The sequence below is a fragment of the Seriola aureovittata genome, chromosome 2 (assembly GCF_021018895.1).
Source record: "Seriola aureovittata isolate HTS-2021-v1 ecotype China chromosome 2, ASM2101889v1, whole genome shotgun sequence".
In the NCBI taxonomy this organism is placed as follows: domain Eukaryota; kingdom Metazoa; phylum Chordata; class Actinopteri; order Carangiformes; family Carangidae; genus Seriola; species Seriola aureovittata.
In genome coordinates this window covers 30,118,792-30,145,485 of record NC_079365.1, presented here as the reverse complement: position 1 = coordinate 30,145,485, position 26,694 = coordinate 30,118,792, and the positions used below count along the sequence as shown (strand labels likewise).

Below are 26,694 nucleotides of genomic sequence, written 5' to 3'. Positions count from 1 at the left end.
AACACAAAATGTCTCTTTACAAGGATAATAATCTAAATGTTTAATGTCTTTAGCAAAAAAAAAAAAAGACAATTTCTTTTGTTTAGAGACAGTTCATGACGAACTTCTCCGACAGGTTAATCAGAGTGAGACTCATCAAGCTGCTCATTTACCTGTTTACCTGATGCCTGACATGATAAGTAAATGTGCTGCATGAGAACTGTTGGGGAGAGACTCTCAGCCACAGTCAGGTAACGCTGCACTCACTTCATTATTCAAGGCAGAGTCGTCCTTTGAAGCGCACATTTTGTCGTTTGCTGCAGTCCCTGAAGGCAACACAACTGCCGCCACATATTAAAGAGCTGAGACGAGCAGCGAACTCAGCGCAGTGAGAAGAACGCTGCGATTCGGGCGGATGATCTCCCGTTTTCTCATGATCAGATTATGTTGTCGAGCTCTGCACCCACCTGCAGGTCGTTCTGCGGGTTCCAGTCCGAGTCGAAGATGATGCAGGTGTCGGCGGCCGTCAGGTTGATGCCCAGCCCTCCGGCTCTGGTGCACAGCAGGAAAACGAAGCGGTCCGAGTCCGGCTTGCAGAACCTGTCGATGGCCGCCTGCCGCAGGTTCCCTCGCACGCGGCCGTCGATGCGTTCGTACGTGTACCTGGAGAAAACAGAGGTACAGTACATAAATGTCAAGGGACTCACCATCTCTCTTTCTCGATGTTGCATCACGTCCATCGTTCGTCTCCCAAATCTCCATTTTTCTGTTTCTCCTTCCACATTTCCCTTTTCTTTTGTTCACGTTCCCTCCCTCCCTCCCTCCCTCCCTCCTCACCGTCTCTGGATGAGGTAGTCCTCCAGGATGTCCAGACAGCGGACCATCTGGGAGAAGACCAGGACTTTGTGTCCCCCGGCCAGCAGCTTGGGAAGCAGCTTGTCGATCAGCACCAGTTTACCGGCCGCCTGGATCATGGCCTGCAGCTGGAAATCCGGCGCGTCCGGACTGTGGCATTTCTTGAAGCTTTCCAGAATCTTCTCCTCTGCTCCTGGAAGAAAGAAAGAAGACAAGGGCACACAGGTGAGGGAGGGAGGGAGACTAAAGAGCACAGAGCAGCTGCATTTAGGGTCCAGATCCACTTGTGCTGGTTTAATGGCAGCTGGTTTCAAAGGTTTCTACTTAGTCTCTTAATTAATCACGGGAGTGTTTTGGCCGTAACCTCCAATAAAAATATAAAAAATAAAGATTTAATCAGAGTGCCATCTCCTATTCCCTGTAGAAGCCCGGTGTGTCTGCAGCTCGGCGGACTGCAGTGAGAGAGAAGCTTCTCTGCAGAGGAAACGGATCTGTTCAGTGGATTACACCAATCAGAAAATATTAAACTGGAGTTGCACTTCATGATTTTGCAGTTTAACATTTTAAATATTATTATTATTTTAATATTGTGTGTGTGTGGTCACCTGTGATCAGGTAGGGGTGGTTACAGCACTTGCGGAGCTCCATCATGGTGTTGATGAGGTTGGGCATGTTGTGTTGGTTCGCTCCTTTAGACAGGAAGGAGAAGTTCTTCTCTAAGATGGCTCGGTAGTATTTCTTCTGGATGTTGGTCAACTCCACCTGCAGGACACACACACACACACACACACACACACACACACACACACACACACACACACACACACACAGTATGAAGACGGTAGCAGTGCCTGGTGGAAAATCTGCTTCATTCATTACAAGACAAGGAGAGGGGAGTGGAGACAAGGAGGAGAGGAGACAAGGAGGAGAAGAGACAAGGAGGAGAAGAGACAAGGAGGAGAGGAGACAAGGAGGAGAGGAGACAAGGAGGAGAGGAGACAAGGAGGAGAGGAGACAAAGAGAGAGGAGACAAGGAGGAGAGGAGACAAGGAGGAGAGGAGACAAGGAGAGGAGACAAGGAGAGAGAGACAAGGAGGAGAGGAGACAAGGAGGAGAGAGACAAGGAGGAGAGGAGACAAGGAGGAGAGGAGACAAGGAGGAGAGGAGACAAGGAGGAGAAGAGACAAAGAGGAGAGGAGACAAGGAGGAGAGGAGACAAGGAGGAGAGGAGACAAGGAGGAGAGGAGACAAAGAGGAGAGGAGACAAGGAGGAGAGGAGACAAGGAGGAGAGGAGACAAGGAGGAGAGGTCTTGTTCTGAAACACTTTAAACTCCTTCCCTTCACTTTTAATGAACTTCACTTTAATTTCATTTACTTTAATTTTGAATGAAGTTGTGATTAACGAGACTCATAAAGACTTAAGTCGAATAATTCTGATAAAAACAGCTCTCATTAGCGGCCTCATTAAAGACGACGCTTCTGTTGAAGGATTTAATTCACAACAGCAGAAGGAGGTGGGACAGGAGTCGTCGGCAGCGGAGGGAAGAGCGGGAGAATCAGCTCGTCTACCTCGATGATGGTCTCTTCTTTGGGCGCCAGGTTTTTTTCCACATCGTCTTTCAGTCGCCGCAACATCATGGGTTTCAAAATGGCCTGAAGCTTCTTCACCTGGTGGAGACAGAGGGAGGGGGAGGGGGGAGGTGTGAATGTAACACGACTGCAAATGTCCTCTTTAAGTTCATACTGAGAGGGTTTTTCAAAATAAAACCAACCAACAAAATCACAGCTGAGCCCAAGAGGCAAAAACACAGGGTCACAGAGGTGCTGAAGAAGAACAGCAACGTTATGGCATGCATTTAATACAAGCACTGCCAGCTTCCTGCGGCTGCTTTTCACAGTAAAAGCCTTCCCACACACAGATTGACACTTTAACAACATTCCCAAAAATAGAAGCAGCAGAACCTGAAATATTGTCTTTTTTTTTTATTTCACACTTTGTTCTTCCTTGTCAAAACCTGCCACCTACATTACCCACAATGCATCTCTGCCACAAAGAGTTCAGCTGGAGCCTGCAGCAGAGACGAGGAGCGAGCTCTCTTCTTTCCTCAACTCCACATCCCCAGGCTGTTTTTTTTTTTTTTTATTTTCTTAACTTTCCTCAGACACCAACGCCGACTCGAGTGACATCACTGGAGGCGGTTTTATCCCATCTCTGGTTACCTGAACCTACCTGTTCGTCTGTTTTGAGGTCACCAAACTCTTCCAGGAAGCTGCTCTCGGAGGGAAACTGCAGCGGCTCCAGGAAGTTCAACAGACTGAACAGCTCCTCCACAGAGTTCTGCAGAGGGGTTCCCGTCAGCAGAACCTTGTGTTCCTGGAAAAACAAAACAAACATCAGCACGAAGGACGCCGCTGAACCACAGAAGAAGAAGAAGAAGAAGAAGAAGAAGAAGAAGAAGAAGAAGAAGAGGCTGCAACAAGATGATGGAAAAACAAGCAATATGACATTTCTGTTCATTTGAGAAACGTCACAGTCTCATTATATTTTCACAAACTTGATAATTTACTGAGATGATGTAAATCATTTCAACATTTAATCTGAATTGAAGTAATTACTTTATGTATTAATTACCTATTTAAATGAATCGGATGAAGAGCGGCTGTGATAGCAGGAAGAGGTGGGACTGAGTTCGGTTTCGTGTTGGAGACGGGGAATCGGTCTTTGACGTCACGTCTTATTGTTCGTGTTATAATCATGAGCATGTACAGGTTGACGCTGTGTGTTTATGTGTGTAGTATGCTCATCATTTTTTATTTTACATTTATTTTATTTTTATTATATTTCTTTCTTTTTTTTCAACATTTGTTTTTCTACTAGAAATTAATTTAAAATTATTTTTATTTATTTATTTTTGTCTTTTCTTACGTGTTTGTTGTCTCCTCTGTCATGAGTTCGGCTCAATCTCACTATTTTTGTTTTGTAATCACTTAATAGAGGAAAATAAAAAATTTCCTTGTCACATTGTTGTATTTTGTTTTTATTGATAAACCAACTTCTTCAACCAAACGAACCAAAACACTTTAAACTTAAAGAAGCTACGTGTAGGTTTAGCTAATGCTACGTAGCCAACTCTACCGAATTATTGCTTCATTATATTTGACCAAAAATCCATCAGCTGCCAATATCAAACACACAGACTGACCAGGTTCATGAGTTTGAGCCCCTCCAGCAGTTTGCAGTTCCTGTTCTTCAGGCGGTGAGCCTCGTCGATCACCACGCAGCGCCAGTGCAGCTTCTTCAGCTCCGGGCAGTCGGCCATGATCATCTCGAAGGTGGTGATCAGCCCGTGAAACTTCAGCACGCCGGGGAGCGTGTTACCCTGAGGGCAGGAGAGAACCAGGGTGGAGGATGACACCTTCAGGATTATCGTTGGTAAAACTGAACACAAGTTGGTCTGAGTTCGTCATGCATGACCAGGATGAATACCCCCCCCCCCCCCCCCCCACATATCTGCTGAAAGCTCAACTCAAGACTCATGAAGCTGCAGCACATTAGCTGCTCACAGAGGAGATAACAGTATTCTGTATTCAGCTGACACTGGATATGCAGCAACGAGGAACCTGTGATGACACTGAATATTTAAACCAGAGAGAGAGAGAGCGAGAGAGAGAGAGCGAGAGAGAGAGAGACAGTCTCCAGGAAGCTGATCACGGTGGTACGGTGGCCCTGAGAGCTCAAAACACATGGAGCCGACCCTCTCCAACCCTGCTTTCCTTACAGGTACTAGTGGCTCACCAGAACACCTGCCACACCTGCTTTGAAAACCACGCTGGAGCTTCAGCTTCTGGTTCTTTCTCCCTCCTGAGACATTTGGTTTTGGTTTGTGTTGTGAAACCAAACAACACTGCACTCACACGGCTGATCTTACAGATTACACATTGTTAGTCCAAGTTCTCCTCCATGATTAATTTTTTTAAAATAAAACATTTGTTAATTGGCTCGTTTGTGTGCGTCTCCCTCTTTAGACTCGGGTTGTGACAACACAAACAACAATTTCACAACATGTGTTCTGCAAAATCACAACGCAAGTGTTTCCTGCAGTGTGGAGGACGCTCTTCATCTCTGTATCTTTGTTAGGACTCACCCCAATAAAAATAAAAGACCAGACGGCCGTGTGCATCCTCCACCTTTAGCTCTATGAATAAAAGCCTCACACGGCCGACTCAGTCACCGGCTGACTCAGTCACCGGCTGACTCAGTCACCGGCTGACGGGCGAGGGCCGGTGATTAATGCTCTACCTGCGGGTCTCTGTGAAACATCTCGTACTGCAGGATCATCTGCCGGCTGATCTGGGAGCCGTGGTACACGATGACGTTCATGTGCGTCCACGTGCGAAACTCCCTCTCCCAGTTGGTGATGGTGGACAGGGGGGCGATGATGAGGAAGGGGCCGCGGATCCCCATGTTGAAGATCTCGTACAGGAAGGTGATGGACTGGATCGTCTTTCCCAAACCCATTTCATCTGCCAGGATGCAGTTTTTCCTGGGAAGAAAAACAAAAGACGTCGTGAGACAGAGAGAGAGAGAGAGAGAGAGAGAGAGAGAGGTGTCCTGCCATGATCCTAACATACAGGAAACACATCTGTTTACACTAATTAGTACAATAATTAAGCTAATTAATGGATTACCGTTTGTGTAAATATAAAGTACTTAGTACCAGTTGTTCTTTATTACAGGGGAATCAGAAAAAGATGTCCGTGTTGTGTTGCAGAGACATCCACTGAAGTTAGCATGCTAACCAGCTAACCAGCTAACCAGCTAACCAGCTAGCCCTGGATGAAGGCGTAGAAACTGTTTGTGTTACAGCGACATTCCTCCACTCTGAGTGTGGTTTTACATTTTAAGTAGAAAAGTAAAATCAGGATTCACAACAAGTTCTTTCCAAGCCCAACTGCCCCAGATTCAAGGACCCAACAGATGATAGTACAACTCAGATCAAGGTTAATTAAGCAGCAGCTTTAAAAGAGCTCACAGACAGCAATGAAGAAGAGAGAGAATCTGTTACAGACCGTGTTGTCGGCGCCTATTTACTGACGTTCAGTAAAAATCATTTTTATTTCTCCAACGAAAAATATAAATTCAAGCACTTTCAATGACCTGTGTCTGTTTATGTCTATTTTCTCAAATTCCCAAACTTTCAAGGATTTCAAGGCGCCGTGGGAACCCTGGAAAATCGTCAGTGTGAAGGTTTTTTTACATTTAACACCTGAAAACTGATTTAATCTGACTGTGACCAAGAACCAGATGTGCAGCATCAGGAGAGGCACACCAGACTAAAGCTTGGGGCCCCACAAGGAGAAAAGGGGCCCCTGACGGCCCCTCATATTGGCACATTTTGCAATGACAACTATAAACCTCCCTTAAAGACACTAAGTGGTGCCCCTAAACATGTTTGCTGCAGGTAGCATCTTCCCATTGGCTGCATGTGAGGCGTTTAGGGAACATCTGTAAATTGTATCATCTTATAAAAGTCAGCATGTGGGGTGTAGTTTATTAGCTTCTTTGTTAGTTGTCGTTCACAGTGTCATATCAACACCAAATGTTCTTTAAACCTAAAAGCAATCACGCTGCTTTGACTGGCTCAGGTGTGTTTGTGTATTTACCTGTTGTACCAGTTGAACAGTAACCAGTTCATTCCCTCTAACTGGTATTCTCTGAGCTGGTTTCCGTTGCGGTAATCTCTGCTCCGCTCCAGCTTCTGCCACTTGTCTGGAAGAGGACGTTCCTGCGACACACACACACACACACACACACACACACACACACACACACACACACACACACACACAAGTCTTTACACAGACTGTAACTCACTTCATCCGAACGGAATCACTCACACGACACAGATTTTATCCCTCAGAAGAAGCAGGAGGATCAGATATTAAATCAGAGAGGAGGCCGACGAGCTGTTTTTAAAAGGTGAGAGAGAAACTGGAGGTTGAATAGACGACTAATAAAATAAGCAGCGTGACTCACCGTCGCTGCCAGGACGTAATAAGTGATGATACTAATTGAAATGAATAATGGCGAAAGAGCAGGAATAATCTGCTCGGGGTCTCACTCCTGCGTCTCTCGCAAGGTGAAATAGACTCTGGGAAAATTGCTGCTATTTAAGCAGCAATTTTGTGTTCAGCATCCAGTGAAGTTGAAATGTTAGACCGCTCAGACGACCGACGGCTTAATACACAACTGTCACGAAACTGACGTCTCGCTTTTAACGACCTCTCTGCTATAGTTTCTAGTCCGAGCTTTCACGGTGACGCCCACACACACTCGCTGAAGCAGAGCGGCCCAGATGTGGAGGGGACTGAGGGTCAAAGAGGCAGATGTTTCACATGGGTTTGGTCGTTGAGGGTTTTATTCTACAAAAGCGAACGGCACGGACGTGAAGGGAAAAACCTCGCAGCACTGATTGTGTTTGTGCTCATTAACAGTGGAGAAGAGGCCGAGGGGAGAGCGGCTGTGGAGGCAGCGAAGATGAAACATAAAGCTGTAATGGTGGCGTGTTGTTTGTTTGTTTTCACCATCCTCATCACGGTTTGTAAATGTTTTCTCACAGTATTTATCTGATATATCCTGCTTCAAGATTTCCACCCACATCTCCGTGTATTCAAACAGGTCAGGTGATTTGTTCTTTGACAACAACTGAGCCAATCAGAGCCTTGTAGAGAATGAGGGCGTCACCTTCGAGCACCTGAGACAGAAAAACCGCCACAAACTACAATCGCCGCCTCGTGGTTGTATCCCTCCGCCAAGCAGTCGAGACGCAGGAAATTTCGTCCCAGTCTCTCCTTCCTGAGTTACAGTGTTGTACAACAGCCAGAGGTGTTTTTTGCAGAACATTATGACATCACAGTGAAGTTGACCTTTGATCTCTTAGTTATAAAATGGCTTCACTTCATTTTATCCTTTTTATTTGAGTTAAATTGTGTCATAATTAGCGAATGAATTTGTTAATTATGGCCAAAAACGTGTTTTGTGAGGTCACAGTGACCATGACCTTTGACCTTTGACCACCAAAAATCTAATCAGTTCATCCTTGAGTCCAAGTGAATATTTGTGCCAAATCTGAAGAAGCTCCCTCAAGGTGTTTGTGAGATATCGGGTTCATGAGACCAGACCCGCCAACGTCAGGCTTTGGTCAGTAATGGAGAAGGCCGTCCCAGGTCACATGACTCTGCAGCAGTCACAGGTATTTACCGGCTGCAGCTCCGATCAGCAGTCATGTAAACGCAACACCCGGGTGAACACACTCATATTCTCTCAGAGCACAGACACTGGAAACACACCTATCACCCGTCCAGCGCCGTGCTGTTACACCAGCAACACACACAGCTGCACCTTCCTCTGAGCACGAGCTGCAGCCCGGGAATAAGTAGCGGATTCGTTTTACCGGTCCTCACGGCAGCCAGCGTGTCCTGCAGCATTATTCAAACTGTCGTAAGACTTAGGGACATAAGACGCCAAGAGTCGACTCATTTCTTCGAACGTCAGCTTCACAACTCCGAGCAAAAACACGACTGCAGCGTCTGGAAATGACGACGCCGCGCTGCAAACTGATCACGGTGGAAACAGCCTCCAAACGGACTGATTGTCAGGCGACATCTGCTGTTCTTACTTTATTATTCTGTGTTTTTACATCATTTCTCAACCTTTATTTCCAAACATTTTGATTTAAACACCCCCCCCCCTCTTCTGCTAACAATGCTCCATCACTTTATAGATTTTCTTTTCACACAGAAAATGTGTAGTTGTTGCAAAGGTCTGAAAGTTGCTGTTTTCTCCTTGAGCCTGGATCTGTGTCGTCCTCACTCTCTCATTAGCTGCAGTGTTGAACTACAGTTTCCCTCCTCTCTGTCAAAGTGTTGCAATAAACCGAATGGCGGCTCTCGTCTTTTATTGTGTCTCTACTCACCATGTGTCTGAGGTCCGGCGGCAGTTTCTGGATCCCCTCAAACTCTTTGATCTTCTCCGGGTCCAGGTCCTCCTGCAGCTCCCACGTCGCCTCCTCGTACGAGAGACTGCACCACTTAACGAGGTAATGGGTCACCTCCTGCAGCAGCACGACGACAAACACAGTGTGTGTGTGTGTGTGTGTGTGTGAGGACCTTCGGTGATAATAACCACTTTCACAGCTGACAGAGTGCGTCTGTGTTTGTGTTACGTACCTCTCCAGTCTCAGTATCTGTGGTAACAGCCACCTCCAGCACTCGGTCCACCTCGACATAGTCCGGGTTAAACAAGTCCTCATCAGGCTGAGAAGAGACGAAGAGAGACAGCAGCAGATTATTGATTATTGATTGGTAATCAGGTCAGGGAACAGTCTGTAAAATAAGCTAAGCAGATGTCTTAAATGTACAGTCTGTAACTTCTGCCACTAGGGGTCTCTCCATCAAAACGATAATAAAAGATGGCGTTTGGAAATAGCGTGGGATCATGGGAGTTGTTGTCTTCAGCTTCTCCCGGTCGTTCAGGACGAGATCAGGTGATTAAAACCAGTAAAAACACTAAACTGACTAAAGCAGTTTCACATTTAAAGTCAGAGTTTGACCGACGCCGTACGGAGGACAGAGACGTCAGGGAAGAGCTGGAGCTGAGATTGATGCTAACCTTTGTTCTGACTGTTTCTTTAATAACTTATGAAGCAGACGTTCAGGAGGTTTTTACCTGCAGCTGAATCATCCACAGAGGTTTCCTCCTCTCCACAACTAACAGACCAGAGGATTAAAACCAGGAGAAACTCTGAATAAAACAGTTTCAATTTAAAAATCAGTGATTCTTCAACTCTGGACGCTGGACGTCTCGGAGCTGAGCTGTCTAACGTTTCCTCTGCTTGTTTCTCTGATAACTTCATGTCCAGACGTGGATCTTGCAAACAGAGTTACACAAACTGTTTTAGTATTTTATTATCTTATCTTTATCACTCCATCATTATCTCTGTTTTCCAGTCTTTCCTCAGCTCCTGTTATTACTGTCTTATTTTCATTTGTTTTTATTTATTACTTTCTCCTGTATGTAAATGTGTTTGTGTAAAATGTATTCAAGTGAGAAAAAACTGAAATAAAAGGTTGGATATTAAAAATCTAATAAAAATGAAGACAAAATAGATTAAAAGGGAGGAGGTGATTGGAAGTGAGTGAAACCAGAAAATAAAAGTAGAAATAAAATAAATAAAAGTAGGGTATTAAAAGTAAAAACAATCCAGAAACTAATCATAGAATAAAAGGACACACCAGTAAAACAGCTTAAAATATGTCAATAAATAGAAAGATAAATAAATTCAATTCAATTAAAAGCGTGCGTCGGGATATGATGTCACTGACAGGCAACCAATGAAACGGCGTTACCGTGATTATGACATTTAGGAATAAATATAAGAACACAACTCAGCAACATATAGAAGACAGGTCGAGCTGTTTTTAAACATTTTAATGTGGAAAAGTTACAGATTCTAACTTTAACATAAGAGCATCGTGAAAAGGAGCATTTACTTAATACTGTAACTCCAGATTTTAATTCTACCACGGCCGTTTCTTTCTACCCCTGACAGACAGGCCTCCCTCTGTCGTACAGAGACTAGTTGTTATTTCAACCTCCATGAGCCACATCCTCCATAAACATGCTTCCTGTAGATGGAGAGACACTACTGCTACTTTTCAACTATTGCTTTACCCCTCAACATTCATTCTGAGAAGCTTTAATTAAGGTCAACAACAAGGTGTGACAAGGTCTGCAACCATGAAGTTTGAGTTATTCAGCAGAGGCCGAATTACGCTTCTATGTCAAGTAGTTGCCAGGTTACAGCATGTTGGAGTTAACCTGACGACCTTTACAGCACTTCCAACACTTTGCGGCGTCACCGGATGAATGTGCTGTGAATTATCAGGCATTGTGACCCGTTCATTCATTACACACCTGAAGTGATCACGACCGCATGTTTCGTGACGGGAGAAAAAGGCTTCGGTAACGGCTCATAAGAGGTAATAAAATATGAAGTCAGAGGGAGAAGATTAGCCCCGAATCCAGAGCTGAGGAGAGGATGAGGATGAGCGTTTACCTCGGTGAACAGGTGTTTCATCTGGGCTTGTTTGGTCCTGAAGCGTTTTATCTTCTGGTGGATTCTAGGATCCTTCTCTAGCTCCTCCAGAGTGGCCCATTTGCAGTGAAGGTAGGAACTAAAACAACAGAAGAAACAACGCAGCTTTTAGCTTATAAAATACATGAGGTTTGTTGTTCAAACTCAATAAAGAAAATCAAGACAAATCACATCATGATTTCCCTCCACAATCAACTCAATATAAAGAGATGGAAACAAATCAGTCCGACTACAACAAGAATTTGTGCTGATTATTAACAAAAGACAGTTAAAGTTAAAGCTCCTCCAGTGTAAAGGTCTGTGTCCATGTGTAGTGTGATTATAGATCAGCTCTAGCTTCTATATTAATACTGTGAAAGTATCAAAGCCTCAGTCCACAGAGAAATGCACACAGCCTGTATTCAGAAACTGAGCCTTAAAACCAGCCGTCAGGACTTCTGGAACTTTGTGATGTCACAACAAAGCAGTCACCAAGCCCCGCCCACCTGGACCCACCATCCAAACCTTGCAGGATTTGATTTCTCTGAGTGTTTTTACCTGAAATCTGCTATATTGATAGATTGGCTCACTGACCTGTTGTTACTAGAGCTGCAGAGAGAAGCCTGAGAGAGGAGATGTAAAACTACACTGAGATGGTTTTTATATCTTCTGATGGATCAACACTTCAAATAAAACACAGAAGAAGAAGAAAATATGGAGCTTTAAAACAAAACATTAAACAAACAGACCAGTTTAATAAGCTCCAAACAATCTTTAAATCAACATGGATAAAATAAAGTAAGGCCATGGTTTTATCCAAAGAGACGTGAGGAACATCACTAAAGCTTCAGCACAGTAGGAGACCTTGGTCATCATCATCATCATCATCATCATTTAATGATCAGGTCATGGAAGTTAATTAAAACATAGTGGAATGGCATTTAGAAAGAGAGAAAAGTGGTCTAATATTAAAATACAATCATGAATAAATAGAAAATACAGAGGATCGATGATAAAGAAGCAAAACAAATTAATGTGATCCATCTGATCGGCCTCAGCAAGAGGTTTAAACAAGAGGGAGCCATGATGCAATGTGTCCTACAGAGTGTTTTATCTTCATCACACACACACACACACACACACACACACACACACACACACACACACACACACACACACACACACCACTGAATCTTACACAACGACATGCATGATTTAATCCATAAACCACGATCTATAAATGGACAAACATAAATGTCAGCGCAGCGCTCAGCGTATAGTGCTGCACCATGCAGTTACTGAACCGCCTGTGCAACTACTTATGCATTTGATACTGCATTATGTATAATAATGATTTTTTTTACACAACAAATATTATACTTTTCTCGGACTCTATAATTTGTGAATACATTATTCTAAATGGAGCCGCGGAAAAGTAAAGCATTCACATCCGTTCGGTTTGAATTAACGCAGGCAAATCTGCCATGTTTTATTCATCACCCCGGAGAATAAATTATGATCATAATAACGACTGTATATCTGTGTAGGACTTTTCTTAAAGATACAAAGTGCAGGAACAAACAGGAGGGTCTCCAGAGAAGAGCCGAGCCTCGGTAAGATGATGAAAAACTCTCTCTGCTCTGCCTCAACAGCTCCGGCTGAGGAGCCCTCCACCGACTCCACTGCTGGAAAAACAGCCGTGTGTGTGTGAAGTCAACTTCCCCAGGAGACGTCGGTGTCTTAAAAACTATTAACCAACTGCTCCAACAAAGTCAAGACACTCCTGATGTGTTTTCATCAGTCGTGAGGGTGACTTTTAATCCCCCCAGGACTTGTTGTAGATTAGCCAGAGAGCATTTCTTTGAGCTTGTGAGCATCTGGCTCAGTTTAAAGACGCAGCTCCTCGGGTCTCAGTGTTTGTGGCGTTTACATGTTCCCCCTCAGGGCTGAGCTCCAAAACATGACCAGCACAGTCCCAGTTTGAGGGTGAGTTTCCTCTCCATGGCACACACACACACACACACACGCTTATGCCAACTTAAAACAACAACTGCATCTGGCAAGTGCACAAAATACCACGTGCAGCAAACGCATCATAAACAATACTGCGTGATAACAACGTATTTCACAGCTGGTCACGGATGAATCCAGGTTGGTAAAGCTTGGGCTTCAGACTGATGGGGACTTGGAACGCTAATGTTCGCTTGTTTCTAACTTTAGCCTTAAATTACAGTTTAGATAATTAATCTTAGCTAGTTTCTAACTTTAGCCTCAAGTTAGTTTATCTACCTGATATTAGCTAGTTTTCAACTTATAACTGTGTGTAAAGTGTAAAACACACCATTTATCAATAAGTTACAATAAGGCTCCTTTTACCTGTTATAAATGGTAATAACTCATTAGTAAGATTAATGAGTAGTAAGCATTGACTTGATCTTGCCAAATAGTGAGCTGCATCAATTGTGATGATGTGTTAACAACCAAATTAATAACCTAATTATAAACCATTTATAAATCCTTTATAAAGGTCGTCTTATTGTAAAGTGGTACCAGTACAATTTTGATGTACTTATACTTTACTATTAAACTTTAGTATTTCCATTTTATGCTACTTTATAGTGAAACTCCTACATTTCCGAGGGAAATATTGTACTTTCTACTTCACTACATTTATTTGACAGCTTTAGTTAAACAAGCAAGATACTGTAAGGACTGTAACACCTCAGTTCAGTGAAGCGCACGCCTGCACTGTACTGGATTCCCTTTTGCCCAGATTGTCATTGTATAACTCAGACTCCGCATCACCTGGTCCAAGCAGGTGCGCAGTGGACGGCACAAAACACACTGATAACAGATGAAATGACACCGGAGCTGCGGTGTGCCGGCAACGCCCCCCCTCCGCTCTGAGCCTCTTCATCCACCGAGCGTGACAAGTCCCCACACTAACAAACCCTGCTCTTCTTCAGGAGAATTCAATCCTGCCGACACACCGTGTAGAGACATCTCTGCAGGTGTCAGCGGAATACGAAACAAAACAAATCTGAAGTACAACATGCCAGCATTTAAATGTGTGACTGAGCAATGATGAGGAGACTCACAAATTTCTGTACTTGACGTAAAACTCCTCTGTTTCCTCCGCTTGGTCCTCTGACGGCGAAGTCTGCGGAGGGAGACGGACAGATTAAGTGAAGGAGAAATAAATAAATTAATATAAAAAGATGAGGAGGGCTGTAGATTTTCGAACGAGGCAGAAATAAAACCGTCATCATATATTTATAATCTATAAAAAAAATATATTCCATTCATGAAAGTGAATCTGTGAGATTCTCTCTGCCTCTGTGTGTGTGTGTGTGTGTGTGTGTGTGTGTGTGTGTGTGTTTTGTGTGTGTGTGTGTGTGTGTGTGTGTGTCGTCTTTCTTCTTCACCTCTTTCTTCGCTGTTCTGACAGACAGAATTTTCTCAATGATGTTGGCTTCGTCCTCAGGTGGTTCCTGAGGGACACGACGAGAGAAAAGATGAGCATCCCACTCAGATGAAGGTCAGTTCACCGCTCACACAGCGGCAGAGCAACAGAGACTTCACAGGGAGCAGCGCACAGAATTCAAAATGTGCACGACACAAAACCTCATCTGTAATTATTAGACGACGCATCAAACCGAGAGGTGGGAGCAACGATCTGTCCACTCCGGTTATATCAATGAGTGCGGAGTACATATTATACATCATCATATTTATTATGCATTTTAAAACTAAAGATGAAGAACGCAAGTGGGAGTGTGTGTGCGTCCTTACCTCGGCCTGCCACGCCAGAGCGGTGGCGTTCAGCGCCGAGATGCGACCGGCTCCAAGGACCGCGATGGTCTCTCCGTCATCGTCCACCACCTTAAAGTCTAAATCCTCGTTATACTTCCTCCTCTTGACCTGTCGTCCCGAACGCCGCTTCTGCAGATTAGGAAGGAAGATACATCCAGGGAGACAGAGGGGAGGTGAGATAAGAGGAAAAGAAATTGAGGAGTTAAGAGTGATGGAGGAGGGATAAAAAGGGAGTTAGGGAGACAATCAAGAAGTAGAGGAAGGGAGGAAATGACACAAAGAGATACGGTGGTTGAAGAAGAGGGGGAGGCGGCAGGTGAGATGGGAAAGTGAGAGATATTAAGGTGAAAGCAGGGAGTGTGAAGTGAGGGTAGGAGGGAAGGAAAGAGGAGAGAATAAAGGAAGTGATCAAACAAGGGACAAGAGAAAAAGAAAGGAAGCAAGGAAGCAAGGAAGCAAGGAAGCAAGAAAGTGTCACAGGAAATTGAACCATTTGCTGCTAATTAGCCCTCGAATATCTGAGTCACTGACGAATGACTTTCAAGAGTTTAAATGCGACATATAACATGTTTAACCAACACGTCTACAGTTTAATATAAAGTTAAACTTTATTAATTAAGCAGCCCCTCCCCTAGTCCGTCTAATTAACCCACTGTGTGCCGGGGTCCCTCACCGCGTTATCCAGGGGGTCCTGGCTGTCCTCTCCACCCATGTTGAGGGCTGACATTGAGGTAGTGTCGTCACTCTCCGCCCCCTCCTGGACAGCCACTTCCTGGTTTCTCCTCTTCCCCTTCTTCTTCTTCTCCACTGGCGCCGCGCCAGGATCTCTGAGAGAGAGAGAGAGACAGAGAGAAAGAGAGAGAGAGAGAGAGAGAGAGAGAGAGAGAGAGAGAGGGAGAGGAGGAATAGTGATGAGTAATTATCAGCTCCAGTCTCCCGCAGCAGCGTTTTCTCACCGAGTCAGAGGCAGGAAGCTCGATCTGCTCGTATCCAGCTTATATCTGGTAAAATATCCTATCGTCACGAGGCTTGGGCGATATTTAAAGTTCAATATCTCAATTACAGACCAGCCCAAATATTATTGTGATGTACAATGTTTCAACATTATGAGAAATATCCTTTTCAGCTACAGTGCTTTTCCCTCTTAGGGTCATGGGAGGACTGGAGGGAATCCCAGACGACAGCGGACAGGTCCATCACAGGGCCGACATGCAGCAATAACAATAATAATAATAATAACCATAATGATAATAATAATAATAATAATAATAATAATAATAATAATAATATTTATTCATATAGCACTTTTAAAAACACAGTTACAATGCGTTTTACAAGACAAGATAAAATTGAGGACGAACAATAAAAATAAATGATAAACAGATTTGAAAACAGTTTAAAGGTTTTACAACATTAGAGAGGAGATATAAGAGACAAATATATAGAGACAAATGAGTATGGCTAACAAAGGAATGAATGAAAAAACATCACAAATATTGTGATACTCAATATTATTGATAATATCAAAGATCAGCCGAAGCCAATCCAACTCATCTCTGCTGGTGCCATTATTTCCTCCTCAGGTGCTGATCACATGAATAATTTGTATATGTGTGTCATAATAATTTCCTTTTTATAGTAGAATATATTAAAAATGGAAATGATGATGAAATGATGTTCACTTCACTGAACATGTATTCGACCCACGTTTGAACCCATTAAATGACACTGTGACTCACTTACATCACATAAGTATTTCATCTCCGAGGCCCACCCCCCCCTATTTTTAATAAATGAGTTGATGGTGAAAACATAAATATATTAACCATTAATGATTTATCATTAACTTAAATTATTTGTCAGACAAGCGCAGCAGTGTCCTCCCTCCTCGTGTCTTTACTGTATCCTGATAGATTTTCTTTTGTGTGCAGTCAAATCAACCTAGGAAATAAAGCCATTCGTTCTAACTTGTTAAAATACTGCAGCAGAATCATAAAGTAACAAAACAAAATATTAATTATTAATATTAATCAAACTTATGTTAAAATGTGAACAGTATTTATGTTTATCTCTATAACACGTGTTTACACCTTTATTTTCTACATCTTCAGGTTGATCAGACTCAACAACCAGCTGAGAACCTGGTTTGTGTCGTGCCGTGGATGAAAAGTGAGTCGTATTAACATCCTGTGTCATTTATTATCAGCTGGTTTCAGCTCTTTATCTGTTTTCTCCATATACAGTATTTTAACGCAGCTGAATGCACCAAGCTGTTCTTCTTGACATGTTTTTTATGGAACAGGTGACCTCTGAAACGTGGTCCATGAAGACGACATGTCCGGCTGAGCTGTAGTTTCAGAGACATGAGAGAAACTCCCTGATTGGGTCTCACTAGCAGCGCTGAAAAGCAACATGGGTAATGAAATACAAGCGTCGCTGACCTCGTCGTCTCTGCTAGCAGCTGTTGTTCAGTTCAATTCTGCATTTTAACGCTACAGCTGTCTTTGCTGAGGAGACAGTCTGCTTCCTGTTTACACCGGCTCGCACATGCCCAGTGTACGCGACTGCTCATGTATGTTTTTCAGGCGGGAACAGTCTGAAGTCTGGACGGAGATCGCTTATGGTTTGAAAAACGCCGCTTTAAAATGAAAGCGTAGCAGTGTGGACGCAGCCTCAGAAAGAGACACAGAGAGAGAGAGAGAGGGAGAGAGAGAGACAGAGAGAGAGAGAGAGGAGAGAGACAGAGAGAGAGAGAGAGAGAGAGAGAGAGAGAGAGAGGGAGAGAGAGAGGAGAGAGAGAGAGGGAGAGAGAGAGAGGGAGAGAGACAGAGAGAGAGAGAGACAGAGAGACAGAGAGAGGAGAGAGAGAGGGAGAGAGAGTGAGAGAGAGAGAGAGACAGACAGGGAAACAGAGAGAGTGAGAGAGAGTGAGAGAGAGAGACAGAGAGACAGAGAGAGGGAGAGAGAGACAGGGAGAGAGAGAGAGAGAGAGACAGAGAGAGAGAGAGACAGGGAGAGAGAGAGAGACAGAGAGAGAGAGAGAGGGAGAGAGAGAGGGAGGGAGAGAGAGAGAGACAGCGAGAGAGACAGACAGAGAGAGAGAGAGACAGAGAGAGAGAGAGAGAGAGACAGAGAGACAGAGAGGGAGAGAGAGACAGAGAGAGAGAGAGAGAGAGAGAGAGAGAGAGAGCACTGGATTTGTTGCCTGGTGCTTTTTGAAAAAGTCTCTAAATCACTATAATATTATAACATAATCAATATATATGATATAATCACTTGTTTGTCTTGTTTTTGCTTTTTGTTGTTGTCTCTTCTTCGAGTGTTCATCTATATCTGTGCATTTCAATTTAAATATTTTCCTCTACTGTCACGTCTGTGGTGTGTTGTGGTTTTTAACGATGATGAAAACCGACTGTTTTAATTACACATTGCAGCAAAAACCCGACTTAGAGTTGAAAATAAGCAACAGCTATAAACTCTGCAACACATCAGCTTCACGCTTTGTATTGAAACTGTGTTAAATTGCATCGTCACATTAACCTAATAAATAAATTAACGACAAATGAACACTGCAGCTGTAAACAGCCTCCTAATACAAACTGTTTGAGGCCGACCAACGGTGGAACTGTGATCACTCACTCAGTCACTCAGCCACAGAGACTTATCTACCCGCAGTATCTGACAGGTTTAGAAATAGCAAAGGAATCATTAAACCTCAGCTGTTGGACTCGTTGTTTCCACGTCTGACACTGTGAACGTCCTTTAGAGGTGATGGTCTTCTTCTTCTTCCTCTTTTTTATTTTAAAAGTGAAGCTGGCAAATTGCTCAGAGGAGCGAGTGAAGTCAGGACTGTACTGGCAGCTGTGGTCGGACGAACAAAACAAGATTAATCTCCAGGCCCAGCTAATGGTCTCTCTCTCTCTCTCTCTCTCTCTCTGTCTCTCTCTCTCTTTGAGAAAAGACAAAGCAGCAGATTCAGATGGAATTAAAAACTGCACCACATGAGGATTTTCTAATCGTCTTCAGAACAAAACATGACCCGATGCCAGAGCACAACCTGAAAATGACCCCGAGTGAGTCTCGTCCAACGACCTCCCTCCTCCTCCTCCTCCTCCTCCTCTTCCTCCCCTTCCTCCTCCTCCTCTCAATGGATCTCCTCATGTCTTATCTGCTGTCATCTCTTTCATATCATTACTTATCTTTTCCTCTCACCCTCACTTAACCCGTGTCTCTCCCTCTCTCTTCTCGTTCACGGCGCTGATTGTCATCTCTTCTCTCAATAACCTTCATTCCTTTTCGTTCGTCAGCGCGTCTTTCCTCCCGTTTACGCTCGTCTGTAACTTTTCTCTCTCTCTGTCTCTCCGTGTCTTGTCAGTCTGCTTCCTGCCTTCCTCAACTTCACATCGGTGACTCATCTCTTCTCTCTTCCTCCGTTTATTCACACTTTATTTTGAACGACTTTCCCTTTCTCGTCTTCCCACTTTTTGAATCATGAAACTACTTATATCTCCTTCTGTCGGAGACTCTCTCTCTCTCTTCACTGTCCTGTCTCTCTTCCACATTATACTATCACAACCCGGACTCAACTCTGTTCCCTCTTGACGAAGTCAGCCAGAAATATATTTGAGATCTGCACTTGTCTCTTTGGTCTCTTTGTGAATTCAGACTCTCGACACAACACATGAGTGCTCTGGTTTCCTGCCACGACACTGCTCTAGAATTTATCAGCTGTTTGCAGAGATGTAATTCAGGAGGTCAGGATGTCACTTTGTACCAGAGGCAAGTTGTGGCGCTTCAAAACACGACCAGTGATTTACCTTGGTTTATATACAGATACAGACTGTGATGTAGATGTCTATCTGAAATGGATCAGTCTACAATCAATAATCCATAATGACAAGGTGAAAATATGTTTTTAGACATTTTTGCAGCTTTAAAATTTCTCATTTAATCAGGTTTTAATTGTTAATCACTGCGTTTACCCTAAAGTTCATCAACATTTTAAAAAGACAAATGTGCTTGTTTTTCCAGCCATATCCAGTTCCAAAGGCAAAGCCAGTGACTGACAGTAGGAGTCAGAGGTTTGAGCTCTGAAATGGTTTTTATTTCATGTTTCGATCTGCTTCAGAGGCTGAGAGATAAAGGTTTTAGTGAACGCAGGTTTGTCTGAAAACCCTCAGGTTTTAGGACGTTTCAGTGGACGCCTGAGTCTTAATGAGTTACAGACTCTGCTCTGTTGTCAATCCGGTGTTTAACATATTATAATGTTAAATATAAAAACATACAACAGAGACATATGATGAGTGAAATGATCATCAACACCATGACTGAGTGTTTCCACCTTGAAGCAATCACAGTCTCATGAACACAGATTCAGGGTTTCATACGTCACAAACCTCAGGAACAAATCCTGTCAGCTTGTGGGGACGGGGGGGCGGGGCTAAATACACCTGACACCTCGTCAGTACAGAGAGAGAGTTAGCATTAGCACAACCGCTAACACTGTGTCAGCCACTGCCAGTTACAAGCTAACAAACAACATAAACAAATAAGAAGATGCTAACTATGCTAACTGCTCTGATCCGTCTGCTAGTCTCCGGATCTGGTCTCACATTTTCACTTTGTTATTATGGATTATTGATTGTAAATTGATGGGCAAAAAATGGAAATTTTTAAATAAATGTACATCAAAATAAATTGAAAGGTGTCTGAATTCTTTCTGGAGTTTCTGTATTTTCATTTCTGTGTTTGTGGTTTTCTTTAAACACAACATCTGCCACACTGAGCTGGAAGAGGAAACGCCACACACACGAGAGACCTGTTAATGGACGGAAAGAATAATCCTTCTTTTCCTTCATTAGTCTTATAGCTCTTACATCTGTAACTAAAAAAAAAAAAAAAAAGCAAAAAAATGTGTTATATGAGGCGTTGCCATTGTGTCTTTATCTCTGCTCCGCGACCTGAAGAGCACTCAGCTGCTGTGAAGTGGTCTGACACTGAGGAGGGAGGAAATAGAAAGAAAGACACAAAAGAGGAGGCAGGAAGACGGGCAGGGGTATGAGAGGTGAAAAAAATATCCTGCCATTAAAAAAAAAACCCACATATTTTGTTAAAAACAAAACTCTGGTAAAAGAAGACGAGCAGTTTGTCGACGTGTTTGTTTCTGTTGAAGTGATGGATTCAGCGAACATGAGCTGGAGCCGCGGCTGCTTTACCAAAACACAAAGCAGACGCCCCTCATCAAGGATTTATGAATGGTTTATATCTAGTTCATTAATGAGCTTGTTAACGCTTTATTAATCATTTATAAGCTGTTAAAACACATTAGATGAAAAAGGGAAACAGTGTGTGTCTGAACCGTTCAGCCTCGTGTCTCTTTGTTTTCGTCTGTAGCTGCTGCTTCATGCTAACGATCAAACACACGTCAACGATCTTAATGGTCAGAAAGTTTCATTTGCCAAATTATGGCAGATCACATGATCGCATCACATGACCAGATTCATCCTCTGAGGCCTTGGCAGGGTTGTTTACCTTGATCAGACTGTTCTGCACAGTGGAGATTAGAGCAGAGATGCTCTCTGCTGGTTGGTCTCTTTGTTAGGACTTTAACATCCAGGTAGAACACAGGTGGTAACCTTCCTTTACCTGGTGAACTGCTCACCCAAAACACATCACCACTTACTACTGAGTTTCACCAGTTATAGATGGTAGTAACGTTATCTTGCCAAATAGTGAGCCTGCATCAACGTATGTATGAAAACTGTTCGAACTCGTTTATAATTGTTTCTGATTCATAAAGTGTTAACATCATCAGAACGATCACGTCTTTGCAAATGTCAAGACGATATTTGGCTCGTTTTCCCATTGACATACAAACTTATTATGTGTATTATTAAATTAATATAGAATCTAATTTGCATATAACCGGCGCATAACACACACACACACCCACCCACAGACAGATTCAGTTTCTTATCCTGCTGCCCTTTTATGGTAAAGCATTATTTGTGATCCCTATTTTGTTTTAACAAAGCCATAAAATGTAATATAATGTATGTGAGAGAGAGAGCTAACTTGATCTTGCCAAATAGTGAGCCTGCATCAACGTATAAAAGCTGTTATAACTCATTATAACTGTTTATTTAAAGTGTTAACAACCGAATTAATAAGCTCAAGCTTTAGATAAACCATTTATAAATCATTGTAAAGTTGTGCCTGAGAAATGTTCTGACGAGAGGAGCTTCATGTTTATGATGGATGATGATGTGCAGCTAAAGGTCAGGGTGGGGTTAGATGAGGTTAGAAAATAAATGCATCTACAGAAGCATCTTTAAGAAAGAGAGGGAAGCGGCAGAGTTCATACAAACAGGAGAGCTGTGTATAAGGAGGTTGCATGACCGAATTGGACGCAGAAGAAAACCTTTTTTTCAGTTTCATTCACATCCGTTTTCATCCATTTAGAAAAGCCCTCATCTATTTGTTTACTCATCCGTCACATGCAGATTCATCTCAAATCCAATTTCAGCTGCCAGTTCATTCTGGTGCATTTTTACAAAATCACAAAAGCTTCATTCCAACATCTCATTTAGGTGCAAACCACACTGTGTTTCCTGTGTTGTCCTGGGTTTAAATAAAGCTCCTCCCCATCTTTTCTGACTCCACAATAAAGCAAAAAAAACCCAAATACACCCTCCAAGTGAGATATTTGTTACCGAGCTGCCCAGAGAGAAACCGCACAATTTGTCGGGGATGACAGGTTTACTGCAGCCTCGCTCGCTCTGCTCCATCAGTGCCCACTCCTAGTTCTTCTCCAGCACAGACTTCTTCACTTCCTTTCCACTAAATCCTCTCTTTCTTTCTTTCTTTCATCTTGCATGTTATAAATTTTCTTCCTCCTCCCATGATTCACCAGGCCAGTCACCGCGTCTTACCTGGGTTTGCGGCCCCTCTGTTTTGGCGCTGAGGGGGCTGGAGTCTTGCTGTTGGCCTGGCCGTGGTTCTTGGCCTGGACCTGGACCTTAGCGTGGAGTCCCGGTGCAGGAGGAGGTGCTGCAGGAGGAGAGGGAGAAGATACACTGAGCATAACTCTAGTCATTCGTGACGTGGATCTGATCTTTCCATCATACTGACGGAAGCTAATAAACCACTTCTCTACGGTGCAGCGGCAAAACCTCACTGCAGACCCCGGGGGTTTCATTCCCAGCAGAGGTATATTCTTAAGAACAGTTTCACAGGTGGGAAGCCAGTGAGGGATCACAGCTTGATCACCTCACAGCTGACTCCTGCATGGAAAAGACCTGAAATCTTTGTGGTGACTCTTTTCATCGCCCCCGCTCTTAAGCCACCGCTCCACGATGTTGCCCATCGTCCGTGTTTGACAGTTAACAAGCTGATAACTGGTTAAATTTAGCACAATCCCCGGGCAGCTAACCGTTAGCTTCATCCATGCTTCCTTTCAAATGTCATTGTTGACGTAAAACATGAACTGTAAACTGTGTATTATTATTATCTTTTAACTGAGCTGCTATGACATTTTAATTTCCCTCCAGGGATTAATAAATTCATCAATCAATCTATCTATCCATCTATCTATCTATACTGACGTAGCTACATGAGTAGACAGTGTCGCTAAACGGTTGGTTACTATGAAGTCTAACAAACAGCTGATTCAAATAATAATAATAATAATTGAATTTACACACCAGTTAATTTAATAATGAAAACAACAAATTCAATACTCGTCAGTCGGCTTGATTGACTGAAGTGATCTGGTTCAGGTTTTGCAGAATCCACAACTGAATATTTTGATGTAGTCCATGTCGCAGGGTGTGGGTCGATCTTCTTTATAATTATGTATATGCATATATGCATGCAATATGCATATTATGTATATTATATAATTGTATTTTATATTATATACATATATTGTTTTATTAATATATAATTGTACTACTGTATTTTATGTTTCAGGTACAAGGTTAAAGTGATGGTGCCTCTAACAAGCGGGTTTTATTTGTCACATTATAACAGCAGGAATGAGACTGTGCTAAACTGCCACAAAATAAATGAATAAACAAAAAATAAATAAATAATTACGTATATTTATTATATTATTATTAAAGATATTGCTTATGGCTGAAATATATCATGATCAACCCAAGATTAAGACAAGGTGGCATCAAAACCTAGAACACCAGTGTGTTTTCATTCCTTTTAAGGTGGATTTCTGAGATGTCACTGGGATGGACTGGACTCAAGTGTTTCTGCTGTGAAGCATCTCAAAAGATTTTCTTCAAAATAAACCAGCGAGATCAAAACAAAGGCTGCAGCATGTCAGTCACTCAGGATTCAAACTTCATCCTTGTCCCGTTTTGTATTAATGGAAACAAGCTCTGACCTTTTCACACTCACTCGTCACCACTTGATTCTAATCTATACCTTAATGCACAGAATTCATACGTTCTACATGTTGTAGAGACTTTCAGCAGCTTCAGACGGGCATTGATGCAATTTCTGATTCTCACAAGAAATCTGTTTTTCAGCTTTAAAAGAATGCTAATGCACCCACACACACACACACACACACACACACACACATCAGCCTTAATTAAATCCAACAATCACTTCATAATAACATCCGTTTATAGCGACACGTCTGATCATGATTTAAAGGACATTTACAAACGGAACAATCGTCATCTGTGACTTCCAATTAAAAAACACTGAAATGTTTCAGCTTCAGTGTTTGTTGTGAGACACGATCGACTCTTCTTCTGGTTTTTCACCCAACACAGACAGAGACACAAACACACAACACACACACACACACAACACACACACACACACACACACACACACACACACACACACACACACACACACACACACACACACACACACACACACACACAGCAGCCTGTCACCGCGTACCTTGATTCGTGGGAACAGGAGGTAGGACTTTGATCTTCGGTTTCCTTCCTCTTTTACCAGGCACCTTAACAGGCACCTGAGCCGGTCCGGGGGCCACGGCGGCGCCTGACGCTTTCCCCCCTACCGCATTCTTCGCGTCTGCCCCGCCCTCTTTCCTGCCGTCCTTCCCCTTGGTCCTGCGCTCCTTCCGCTCCTTGCCCTTCCTCAGCGTGACCACCGTCGTCGCCTCCTTCTCATCCTTTCGTTTCTTTGGTTTGCTGCTCTCCCTCTCCTCCCTCTCCTCCCCGCCTCCTTTCTCCCGCTCTCTCTTGTCCTTTTTCTTTCGTTTCTTCTTCACCCTGCCCCCGCCTCCTCCATCGTCCTCCTCGCTCAGGGAGGACGGAGGTCGCGGGGCGCCTTCGGAGTGCTTAGTGGCGTGGGCCCCCGCGGCCGCGCAGTGATTGGACGTCGCCGTGCTGCCCACGGGGGTGAGGAGGCGGAGCTGGTCCTTGGGGCCCACGACCAGGTGTCCCCGTGGGATTGTGGGAACTGTGGTTTGTGCGTTGCTGTTTTGGTCCGAGGCAGAGGAGGAGGCTGCTGCAGCGGAGGCCGGAGGCGTGTGCTTCAGGAGGCCAGTGAACATCTGAGACACAAACAAAGTTCATCAGTACAATACACTCCTCATTCATTCATTCATTCATTCACTCATTCATTCATTAAGAGGTCTAATTGTCACTAATTAATTATTGCTAGGTTTGCTTTACCGTTATATTATATTTCACAATAAAAGCTTTCCAGCAGCTTAAAAAGGGCAAAACCCCCTCCCCTCTCCTCGTGTGCTTTTATTGTGAAACAGAAAAGTAAAGCGAACAGAATTAATTACCAAATGAAAACAGCATCTCTGTTAATGAGAGAAACTTGGAGCAGCAGAGTGGTGAGTAGAGCATCACCTGACTCTGCTGTTGTTCTAATGGAATTAATGCTGTGGAAATATTAGACTGTAATTTACTGTGAGTCATTACACCAGTAATTCCACCTCCACTCAATGTGTTTTACTTGATTAGCGACAAGCTTGTGTTTCTCCTTCTGTCCATTATTTCAATACCAGCATTTTATTTAGTGTGATCACAATTATTCCTCTTTTTCATTCAGTATTTTCATGTAAAAATTGATCAAATAACAGTGTGTGACAAGAAAACAGTGCTGGCAAACACTCAAAGAGTTTTCACCCGACTCTCAGCTCCTTCTCTCGTCCCGCAGTTTAACTGTTCGCCCTCCGCTCTCGTCTTTAACCTCGTTTTCAGCAGCAGCTGTTTTCAAACAAAACAACAAAAATTCTCATCCAGCATCAAACAGAAAATTCTGGCAACTAGCTGATGAACCTTGTGGAATATATTGATGCTAAAGAGCCTGATTCTTTATTCTGACAAAGAGCTGGTGGAGACCAAAAGCAGAGCTAAAAAAGAGTGAGTACTGGGACAACGTGACATTGGTTGGACGGCCAAAAGCTAGAGGCGGGTTGTTAGCGGTTAAACAGCTAGCCTGCTAACTGCAGCTAGCAACAGCAGTCCTGAAGTCTAGGTAACAATATGCACAACTAGTCATGTGATCACAAGTTCAACTAAATCTGTATCGTGCTACGCTAAAACCTGTCATTTTAGCTTAGTACATATAACATATATCGGTAATATTAATTTAAAGTGATCAATATCAGTTAAAGGTCAATATTTAAACTTCTTCTGTGTTTTATTTGAAGTGTTGATCCATCAGAAGATATAAAAACCATCTCAGTGTAGTTTTACATCTCCTCTCTCAGGCTTCTCTCTGGAGCTCTAGTAACAACAGGTCGGTGAGCCAATCAGAGGAGAGGAGGCTCTGAGCCTCTCTTCTGATTGGCTGACTGTTTTCTGACTGATCCAATAAAAATATAGCAGATTTCAGGTAAAAACACTCAGAGAAACCAAATCCTGCAAGGTTTGGATGGTGGGTCCAGGTGGGCGG

General features: G+C 43.2%; 1 protein-coding gene across 7 annotated transcripts in view; it reads right to left on the bottom strand.

Annotated features, from left to right (window-relative positions):
* chd6 (chromodomain helicase DNA binding protein 6) overlaps positions 1-26,694 on the bottom strand; it is a 102,563-nt gene that overhangs the window by 31,068 nt on the left and 44,801 nt on the right. For 4 of the 7 annotated variants that reach the window (XM_056403454.1, XM_056403435.1, XM_056403445.1 and 1 more), the window contains 18 exons: positions 25,923-26,003; positions 24,715-25,336; positions 22,716-22,833; positions 15,458-15,611; positions 14,764-14,913; positions 14,397-14,462; positions 14,070-14,131; positions 10,954-11,071; positions 9,065-9,151; positions 8,812-8,949; positions 6,500-6,621; positions 5,136-5,379; positions 4,039-4,215; positions 3,066-3,209; positions 2,405-2,503; positions 1,440-1,596; positions 817-1,027; positions 447-642 (listed from right to left, as the gene is read on the bottom strand). In XM_056403454.1, the coding sequence (XP_056259429.1) occupies positions 447-642; positions 817-1,027; positions 1,440-1,596; positions 2,405-2,503; positions 3,066-3,209; positions 4,039-4,215; positions 5,136-5,379; positions 6,500-6,621; positions 8,812-8,949; positions 9,065-9,151; positions 10,954-11,071; positions 14,070-14,131; positions 14,397-14,462; positions 14,764-14,913; positions 15,458-15,611; positions 22,716-22,833; positions 24,715-25,336; positions 25,923-26,003 (2,946 nt within the window). The remainder of the gene's footprint in view (positions 1-446; positions 643-816; positions 1,028-1,439; positions 1,597-2,404; positions 2,504-3,065; positions 3,210-4,038; positions 4,216-5,135; positions 5,380-6,499; positions 6,622-8,811; positions 8,950-9,064; positions 9,152-10,953; positions 11,072-14,069; positions 14,132-14,396; positions 14,463-14,763; positions 14,914-15,457; positions 15,612-22,715; positions 22,834-24,714; positions 25,337-25,922; positions 26,004-26,694) is intronic. The other 3 variants (XM_056403488.1, XM_056403479.1, XM_056403471.1) reach the window with 1 other exon arrangement.